Here is a 10,380-nt window from a genome sequence, read left to right as displayed (position 1 = left end):
AGCAGAGTGTGCAGCCAGATTTCTACCTACCCTTTACCCCTGTGGTAAAAAGGAAAAGCTGGCATTCTGTACAGCACCACTCTCCCGTAATCCAAGGCGGGTGAGGGGAAGAGACACATTATTGATGTGAAATCCTTTCTCCCAAAGCACAAAACCTGCCACTGACCCTGTCATAAGTGGGCACACAGCCATGGCAAACAGGAGAAGTTACACAAGGGTGCAAAACTGTTTATGGAGCCAGATCACACACTAGTCCCAGTGTTGCCTTGTGGGTAGTAGGTGGGGCTTCTGGCATTTGCGTGGGGGCTCTCCAATGAGACCCAGAGCACGACAAGGCTCCAGCCCTCGGCTTTTCATAACAGTAGCCCCCTCCAGTAGGGTTGAGGCATGGGAGGAGCTTGCCCAAACTCAAATAAACACTGACATGCAGCATCTTATGAGGATGTGCAGCCTCCACAGGACACACTGCAACAGCTAGAAGGACAAGAACAGCTGAAACTGTAAGTATGTCTACCTTCTCCACTTCCTTAATAGTACTAGTAGTTTGTGGAGTAGCACGTTCTGGCTGCACTTACTTGTGCTAGCAATGTAACCTACTGCCTATCCCTTTGGCCCATGTATTATCAGCTGCAGAAAAAAACCCCTAAACACCCTATAGAGATACTTACATGATTAGATGGACATTTCAAAGTTCAGCTTTCCTGTACATCTAAGAAAATTCAGCTGTATCTGGAGGATTCTTCTGTTTGTCTCTCCCCTCCCAAAGCATTCTTTCACATAATGAAAAAAAGTATTTCTAACATGCAGTCACTGACAGTAGTGGCTATAAAGTTACAAATTCCAGAGCTATGAGGTCTACCCAGTAGTTAAGGAAAGGTACGTTGGGAAGCAGCTGGAAGTAGCCAGGAAAGAGAAACTAGCTCTGCAGTAGCTAATACAGGTGTTAAGCAGCATCTTTGTCTTTGAAGTGGCAACACATTGTTGTAGGAAGTTTCAGTGTAATTGCTCATATTTGCTTCTAATTATATGGATTCCTGCTTTATGATGCTTTGTTGATTTGCAAACATCATGGATAAAGTCTGTTAACAGAGTACAACTGTGCAGCAGTCCCTGGTGACCATCATTTCAGTCAGGTCTGCAGGAGATGATTCCTTCAAGCTGGGAAAAGGAAGGGAACAGCACCTACCTTTACTACTGGCAGCTGTGTCCAGCTGTTTGATTCTGACCTCCAGTGACAACTAAAGGAGCTACTGGAAAAAGCTCAACATTTAAGTGGCTCCACAAACTACATGTTTTACAGACTCTAAAGGAACCCAGTACCACCAGGGTTGTGGCCTTTTTTTTTTTTTTTTCTTTTTTTGTGTGTTTCAGTAAAAACTTTTCAACCTCAGAGCCGAAGAACTCTTCGTAGCCACCTCTAGGCAGGGAACAGAAAGGGATTAATAGAATTCAACAGTAGTCCAGATATTGCAAGAAGATGGAACAGCCAAGAAATTAGTTAAGTAGTTAAGATTTTACAAAACTCACATTACTACTCAAGAAACAGATAATTAAATTGTAGTCTGAGAAGGCAACATTCTATGACCTAAGAATCCAGATAATTACTGAATGATGTAGTCTTTGCAACATGAAATGTAAAGGACATTGTAATGTAACAGAAGGCAGAGACTGTCAGAATGTGGATCATACACTACAGTCTGCCTGGTTAACAGCAGAAGTCATATATAGACAACACTAAAAATCTCAGCATTTAGCCAGATCTGGTTATTTCAACAGTGATTTTGAGTATTTTCACTTGCTTTGTTTGGGACAGCTTTTTAAAGTTTTCACCCTTTTTTCCTCCCATGCGAAGGCTGCAGAGGAAAATAGTTATTCATTCAGAAATCCAGAAAATCTATTTTATGCACAGGCTAAAGGCCTTTAAAGTCATCAGCTATCATGAGAGACTAAAGTGAAGGGCACAGTCAACACCAGATCATCCACCACACCACTTCTGCTTTTTCATCCAGGAGCAAACAGACTGAAGTCCTATCTACCTACGGATTTCCACAAAACTCCCACATGCAGAATCTCACTTTGCTTGCAGGAAATACATTGGTCATGGAGAAGCAAGGGAGTGTATCCCGAAAAAACACTTCCTCCAGTAGAGGCACTTTCTTGGTCCTGGTGCTCTGTTCCTGCAGGGCTAAATGGCTTTCAGTCTTTTTTTTAGGCCTCCCACCAGTTCAGAGACAACCATACTAATTTAAGAGATGCCAATGAACTGTGCCTTCCTTTCAGCTCTGTCAAGATGATCAAGTCCTTCAAGCAAACATTTCTGTCCCTGGACCTGCAGTCCCCTCGCTGGAGCTCAGTAGAGGCAATGGTAACTGCAACAATACTCATATGCACATTTGGAAAAAGTAGCTACTGATTTCTGTCAACACCCATCTCACGGTTACTGTGACTTTTGCTACCTTTCAGGCAAAGGACTATGAACTGCGTCAGTATGAGACAGCCAAGTGGGTCAGCACAGTGATCAGGGGAGAAACCCAGAAGGAAGCAATGCGCCAGGGCTTCTGGAAACTCTTCCACTACATCCAGGGAAAGAATGAAAAAGGTAGGACATGCTGCTTGCAATGGAAAGAATTAAAAGTAGATAACACAAATAATAATGAACAGAGGAACTGGCAGATGCAGCTTAAGACACCTGGTTTTCTTTCTTCTAGAAGCTAAGATTGATATGACTGTGCCAGTGACCTGCCTGGTAAAATCAGGCTGCACAGACTTCAAGATCTCCTTCTTTGTGCCATTTGAACACCAGGACTGCCCTCCCCAGCCCACTGACTCAGATGTGTTCATTGAGGAACGAAAGGCAGCAGCTCTCTTTGTCCGGTAAGCAAAACCAGCACAGCTGACACCAGAGGAATCCAGGTCTGCCCTAAAGAGTGGGCTACACTTTTGGAAGAGATGATAAAGTATGGATAGACCCTGCTGTTCAGAGCTTTAATTGCTAAAACCCAACCCTTAGGAAATCTAATGTTTGGGTGTCTTACCACTAAGTTAAGTGACCAATTTGTGAAACACTAATATTTTAGAAGACACGTGAAATTTGCACCGTTTCATAGCAGTGCAACCTTGAGAAACAGCTTCTGAAGACCCTTTGTTTTACAGAACATCTAAACCACTCTCCTAGCACCCCTTTTTTATTTGTAGTCCTGAACTGACATAACACACATGGCAGTTTTCACTTGGGTGCTTGCTAGTTTTAAATTGTACCTTTGAAGACAGCATAAATATCCAGGCTGCTTGACTGCTAGTTCTGCATGAGCAGCACAAGTGCTCAAACTTGCTTTGTAAGTCAACAGTTTCTGTCAGTGAAGTAAAACCCAGGGCTTGAACCAAAAGCATCTCCCTCTTATTTTAACCAGGTCCTTTGGTGGATTTGCCTCTCCAGAGAAATATGCTGAGGAAGCTGATGCCTTGGCCAGAACCCTAAGAAACAGAGGCCAACCCTTCCACGAAGACTTCTTTTATACTGCAGGCTATGACAGTCCCTTCAAGCTCTTTAACAGGCATAATGAAGTGTGGTATTTCAAAAAGTAACATGACAGGAGAATATTTAGAGGCTACTAATCAGCTCTGCATGAAAACAGACCTTATTATTGGCTTTTGTTTTAGTGCAGGAAACACAACTTGCATGTGGACACAATGCCTAAATTTATTTTCTCTAGTATGAAGTACTGTTCTAGATAAAAACACTTCAAAAATCACACCAGGTGAAGTGGGCAGGAAACAAACTTACTCCTCTTATTGTAAGGCTCTAAGCAACACCAATAACCTGAAAATAATCCTGCTGAAGCTTAGCTTTACTTCTTAAGAAGTACTATAGCACTAGCTGAAGTGTTAAGGAAAGGGAGTTCTTCATAACTGACTTTCATAAGCTTTTTGTATGACATCACCATTGAGACCAGAGAGGAATTTAAATAAATTTTTCAGAGAAGCAAGTTTCCATTAAGGAGCATTAAAAAGCCATAGTATCTTAGCAGGCCTTAGTGACTTACCAACAGCAACAGGTCACCAAGTCCAAACCATGCACTCGTTCTGAGACCTGCACCTGAACATGTAATACCAGGAGTACTGGTGGAATATTATTTTAGTAGCAAATTTACAAGTAGTAAGCTTAGCTCTCACCTTAAACACTTGAAATACTCCTTAAGTTATTTAGCTTTGTCTAAATATGGTCACCTGCAACCTGCACACCAGCAGTATTTGACATCTCAGTTAAGACACTTGCAGGACTAGCATACCTAACCTAGTTTAGCCCAGGCTCTAAATCAAGCATTTTAAATCTCAAAATAGCAGCTTGGAGGGGTTTTGCATTAATGTGTTTCAGCCAGAAAGGAGGTCACAACACCAGGTAGTTTGCAGATTTTTATTGGCTCCAATCAGCATCAGGCAAACATTACCAGTGAAGTAAAACCACATCAGCTTTTTTTAATGTTGTTCATGCAAGTCAACATTCATCAGCAATCTTCCACCTATTAAGACAGATGTAAGAACCATTATAAGGTACCAAACCAGCACAAGAAGCTTAATGGGAACATATCAGACCTTAGAATTTCATCTCTGTTCAGTGAGAGAGTTCAAGCTAAGGTTTCATCACTTGTTCCACCAAATACATTATTACAGCAGTTACACTCACCTCCTCAAATCTTCATATGCTAGTTTCAGAGTTGCCTCTTCACCTAAATCAAGATAACACAATTAGCATATGCAGCAGTACAACTGCTAAAAAGCTCCACAAGAGCTTTGTAACCTCAGACAGAAATGGAACGGAAATGGTAATATCACAGTAACTCATTTGGCAGAATCGATTTCATCAGTGGCTACAGATATTTCCAAAAGCTTTTAATAAATTTATCTGTTGTGTGGACTTACCCAGTGAGCTGCAGACAGCACAGTCCCTTCCTGAGGAACAAAGAAATACTTTCAGAATAACAGACAGAAGCACTACATGCAAGGTTTATTCATCTATGAATTTCTATTCACCAAGCTTTTACCTAGAAGGAAACTGACTTTTAGCTGGCATCTTATGAGTTCAACTTACAACAGTCAAAGAGGATACACAAGGCTTACAAACCCTGACTTAACTGGAAATATAGAATTACTAATTTTGGAAGAATCAGGGAAAGTAAAAAGCTATTACTTTGCTTTGTGATACTATCTCTCCCAACAGTGTTTTATTTCATGATTTTAAAAATACAAGTCCCATAGGTTTTCAAGATGGCTTCTATCTTTGAAAGTGTTTGTAGTGTTCCAGTTTGAAAACAAGTTTCTACAGCAATTTAAGACTTCAGCTGAATTTGTGTAGAGCCAATATAAAGATTAGTAGTAAAAACTGCTACGTGACAGTCACAGCCCAAGGTTTTTTTATTTTAATTCCAGAGTGAAGTGTTACAGTAGTGCCCACAGATCAGCCAGATACAATAAAGGGAAGACAAATCAGGTGTCTTATAGAACTAATTTTAGGCACCACTATTTAAGCATTCAGCACAAAGACAATACTTCAGGAATTATTAAACCCCATGTATTCTACTTACCTCAAACATATCCATCTTGTTTCTTTAACTCCATGCAAGCTTTACCCTGTAAAAAAAGGGAAATTGTACTAACACACTTTTGGCAGTGGTTTGAGAGTGTGAATGTGGGTACTGTTTCAGCACGAGAGTTCTCCTCAGCCTCTTTCAGAGAGATTCCCATTGCTTAGAATTCATCACAAACAGTACATGCCAAGAGTGGCTTCATGTTTTTTCTAGTTTGTTCTTTAAAGGGGGATCTGACCTTACTCCCAACCACATCCTCATTTACATCACCATAAAAGCTCTGATCTAGCCTTCAAGATAAACCCTTTACCACATAAGCATTCAAGATCAGTGCTACTGCCTGAAAAGAGCCCACTACATTTAAACAGCAGGAAGTTCAACAGCAGGTAATTGTACTGATTACTCAGCCTGAAATGTGTGGCAATCTGTTAGCACAGAGCTTTTCTTATCAAGCAGGAATTCAAGTAGTCCATAGCAGTTATGTATTTTAAATGGCCACCACTATTTCTTTTTAGTCAAAGAAAGCAGTTAATTTCGAGTTTGAGATACAAAGTACATTGAGTGAGTGAATCCTGCAGGCTGCTGGCAAATCTGTGGGGTTTTACATAGAAAAGGTAGTAAAATCTTTAAGAACCCTGCTTAATGCTGCAGCTGCAATATGAAGGCCAGGATCTTGTAACTTCCTCATCTCCTGTATCACACAGTTCTGACCAGTCACACTCATGTTAGCAACTTACTTTTGCTGGCAGCAGTACCAGGTGCATCACTTCCCAGCTCCATCAACCTGGATCAAAGCAGACCATTAGGACAGTGCAGAAACCAGTACAGACAGAAGAAATCCAAGTCAGGTGCCTGCAGTCAGATAGAGCTAATTACAGACCTCCATGATGCAAGTCAAGGCAGTCACATCTCATCACACAGGCAGCCCACACTGTCAGCCCCTGTGCAGCCCTGCTGTAGAGTTAGGCTACTATGGGCAAGAGGGCAAATACCTAGACAGCACCATCAGAACAAATTCTAGAGCTCACAGTGACAAGTTTTAATGCACACCAGCCTGTCAAGACTGGGCTCCAGCCAGCAGTCTTCATTTAAAAACATCCTCTTGTCTTGGCTGAGATGCAAGCCCCTTGTTGCCCTTTTCCCCCTAGTTGACAAGTTGCCTTAACTCATGGGCCTATGTTGAAATTCTAATACCTAGGAAGTTCAAACAAGTACTTACCTCACAATGAGAAACATTTGGAAGCCTGCAAAGAAAAATCTGCTATTAGGCAGGGTCCAGCAGAAAGCTATAGCTTTAAGAACAGTTCAAGTAAAATACTGTATCAGAGGTTCAAGTTTAATCCTCATGGGGATCAGAGACCTGATTCAACATCATTTACAGTATGCTGCAACACTCCCATCTCCTTCTGAAGGCAGGCTATAAAGCCATTTCCCAGCACTCTTCAACACTGAGATGCTCATTCCTCAACTCCAGAGCATGCTGAAATTGCACGAAGGAAAACTTGCAATTGCAGAGTTCACTGATATGAGCTTTGTGTAACCAAGTTGTGCATATTAAGGAAAATTATTCTGGACACTAAATTCAGAGTAATGTGGCATTCACAATTTAGTTGTAACAGAAAAATTCTAGAGACCATTAACACCACAACTATTTCATGCTCTTACTGTGCAGTGCAGGAAGCTAAAGGCATACCTATGGTATGAACCTTTGCCTCACACTTTTAAAGAGCAAAATAAATTTACTAGCATCTCTAAAAGCAAACTCTCACGTGCAGCACAGACAAAAGCAGCATTCACCTAAAAAATAAAAGTTTTTTAATTACCTCTAATTCGGAAGGCCTTGTCTTCACCAACAACAGTAACAGGTGAAATAGTTTCTTACACAAGAGGCATGGGGCTCCTCTGTCCACGGCAGCCTGCAATGCAACAAGACTTTTACAACCTGGAGTAGTAACACCTGATTAACTTTATTCTGCTATATTTTGTGCTTTACTTCACAACCACATTCTATTCTTAATCTTTCTACTCATCTTGCTAATTTTTTTATGTTTAACCCACTTACTAGTCTCCTGAAATATATTTTTAAAACACATTCACAGAGCAACAAAGTTTCACATTCAGCTTCCCACATGATTTGTTTGAAATAGCCTGAGCTACAGGAGGCTGCATCAGATAGGAGGCGAAAGACACTGATTTTGTTCATCACAGGTCATCTGCTGAACTATGCAGTCATCACAGCAGCCTTTCCACAGAGCAGGGATGAAATGAGTTTTTACAGATGTCAGCAATGCAGTACTTACCTTGTAACAGCTTATAGCTTAATCTCCCAGGGCCTGCAACAATAGAAAACAAAATCAGATCCCTTCAGCCTTTGTGCCCAAGCCCATAGCTCCCATTGGGAGTACACAAGAGCCAGATACATCAGATAGGGGCGAAAAACAGAAGTATTCATCAAAGGATATTCTGCTGAACTATGCCATCATCATTGTATCTGTTTAGAATCACTGTACCAAGCAACCACCTCTTGTGACTGCTTTGAAAAGTACATTTTTCCCAAAATAAAAGAAACATTTAAAAGTTTGACTACTAGCAAATGTAAGTTGTTTCTGGTCTTGATGGATATTAATCATAAAACACATCCCATCCTTCTTACTGGAGTGTTGTATTAACAGTTTCATGGAAGAAACCACAAAGCTGACTGCACTGTATGTGAAGTACATATTTCTTACCTTCTTAGGTGATGTTCCTTCTGCATACATCTGAAGTGCAGGATTCAAATCCTAGAAGTAAAGAAACTTGTAAACAGTATATTCAGTAGTCAAAGCATCAAGGGGAATTTAAAGTTGCTGTGCCTCAGAAAACTGTTATGGTGGTATAAGTGCTCATCACTCTCTTGGTCAAGAGTAGCAAATAAGTGTCATCACTGTGGCACCAGAAGGGTAGCTTTGCTCAAGGAATTAAGCTGTTTCTCTGATGATATCATCAGAGCAGAAGACGCTGTCTAAACAAATGCTAAGCACCAGTTTATATTTAATTTTCAAGAATTTTTTTTTACCTCAAGAAGAAGTAGCTTTAAGTCTCCACAGTTGACAGGAAATCTGGAAGAGATAAAAATGTTGAAGATGTTTGCAAAATTAGGGAGCTTCTCTGTAAATCACATTAGAAAGCCTCAGCATTTAGTTTTCAGAAATCACTTCTGACCACTACTCTTATACTGAAACCATCACAGGCTTTGAGATTTACTATTCAACATTAACCCCCATAGTTACCCATTCTATACAACATACTCCAGGCAGTTTTCCCAAAACATTCTTTACTGCTGTGAAAAAAGCAGCAGTAAGGGAGGAAAACAGGAATCTGAGGGTACTCTCTCAGTCTGGTTTAATATGAGCAGTATTTCATAAACAGGAGCCTCATAAACATTCTCCAGGACAAATAAACAGGTGACTTTTCCCAGCAGAGAAGGGAGGCCTGCCCAAGACACTTTCAGGCAAAGCCTGAATTACAATTGCTGATACTGTAACTCCTTGTTACAACAATACCCCAGTCTAGCTGCTATACACAAATCCAACATTTAGTAATTTTAACTCGGCATTCCACAAGCGACATTTACCTGCACTTAAGCCAGAAGAAGGAAGAGTGCAGCTGATACATGTTGAACTGAAAAACAAGAAGGCATATTAGTTTTTCTTCTTCCAAAAAGGAAGCAATGTTCACAAATATTACTCTGCAAAATTCAAGCAACATCCAAAACACTTGAGTCTTAAAATTTTCCCTGATGCAATCCAAATGTAGGCCCCTTGAAGAACTGAGGCCACAAAAAATAATTGCTATTATGTATTTTTAAGCAGGATGTGATCACTAAATTACTTTATTTTTTTTTCTACAACATCGATTCTGTGTATATCACTGGGGCAATCAGGCAGGCACGAACTCTGGCTGCTTAGAAAGGCCCAGTGGTGCTCTCAGCCATCAAAAGTATTCCATGCCCAGCTCAGATATGTTGGCATTCATCACCCTTCTCAGATGTCCCTACCAACATAGTTTTCATCATGTGCAGAGCATAAGGAAGTGAAGTGAGCCATTTCTCTTTAAACGTGCTGAGTTAGAACTTAGAAGAACCACGGCGTCCAACTCTTAGACTTGTACAGAACTATGGCCAAGAGTCACCACACGCCCCTGAGAGCGCTGCCCAAATGTTTCTGACAGCCCAGCGGCCTTGGGGCTGTGGAAACAGCTCTTAACCCTTCTACACATCCCAGCTCTGCGGGGATCCTTCACCCTGCCATTACTGCTTTCTGCACAAAGCTTCCCAGTTAGGTGCAAAGGCCCAGCGCAGCTAAAAAAATCCAAACCTACAAAAACCGGAGACCCATCACTTGCATTTACAGCGGGCCCTCGCCAAAGCACGAGCTATTACCATGTGAGGCCCCACAGGATCCCCCTCACACATCCGCAGGGCCGCCATGAGGCGGAGCCCCGGGCGGTGCAGGCCGCGGGCCAGGCCCGGCCGTGCAATCCACTTCAATCCTCCATCGCCACCTCCCATCGGCGACCGAGCCGCATCCACGCGGCCCCCAGGCCGCCCCCCGGAGCGGCGCCGCCGCACCCCGAGCGCGGAACCGCCCCCCACTCACCAGCGGGGCCGCAATAACAACACAGACCCGCAGCACCGCAGGACGCGAAAAGGCAGAGTGTCCCGCGCCCGCCTATTATATAGCGCAGGTCACGTGGTGCTGGCGTGGCCACGCCCATCGGGGGTGCGGTGCACGGGAGGGGCGGGGCGGGGGCGGCC

The 10,380-nt window shown here is 42.2% G+C and overlaps 1 protein-coding gene and 1 long non-coding RNA gene across 5 annotated transcripts; one reads left to right on the top strand and one right to left on the bottom strand.

Moving 5' to 3' along the window:
- HEBP2 (heme binding protein 2) lies at positions 1–7,311 on the top strand. 2 transcript variants are annotated; one of them, XM_079314258.1, is made up of 5 exons: positions 1–504; positions 2,281–2,365; positions 2,464–2,599; positions 2,709–2,874; positions 3,411–7,311. In XM_079314258.1, exons 2-5 carry the CDS (start codon positions 2,291–2,293, stop codon positions 3,583–3,585), a joined length of 552 nt encoding a protein of 183 aa, XP_079170384.1. In that variant the 5' UTR covers positions 1–504; positions 2,281–2,290; the 3' UTR covers positions 3,586–7,311. The 2 variants fall into 2 exon arrangements, with proteins under 2 accessions (XP_079170384.1, XP_079170383.1); XM_079314257.1 differs by having other exon boundaries at positions 3–500.
- On the bottom strand, positions 4,402–10,321 carry LOC306805939. 3 transcript variants are annotated; one of them, XR_013775337.1, is made up of 10 exons: positions 10,223–10,321; positions 9,199–9,245; positions 8,315–8,683; positions 7,886–7,918; positions 7,409–7,501; positions 6,323–6,829; positions 5,583–5,628; positions 4,921–4,950; positions 4,685–4,727; positions 4,402–4,520 (listed from the first exon to the last, which is right to left on the bottom strand). It is a non-coding gene; the product is annotated as an uncharacterized lncRNA (long non-coding RNA). The 3 variants fall into 3 exon arrangements; XR_013775338.1 differs by having other exon boundaries at positions 6,323–6,369; positions 7,383–7,501; positions 10,223–10,314; XR_013775339.1 differs by lacking the exon at positions 10,223–10,321 and adding an exon at positions 9,958–9,987 and having other exon boundaries at positions 6,323–6,369; positions 7,383–7,501; positions 9,199–9,824.
- Between the last annotated feature and the right edge of the window lie 59 nt (positions 10,322–10,380).

This window comes from Erithacus rubecula (genome assembly GCF_903797595.1).
Source record: "Erithacus rubecula genome assembly, chromosome: 10".
Lineage (NCBI taxonomy): Eukaryota > Metazoa > Chordata > Aves > Passeriformes > Muscicapidae > Erithacus > Erithacus rubecula.
This window is presented reverse-complemented; position numbering and strand designations above follow the sequence as displayed.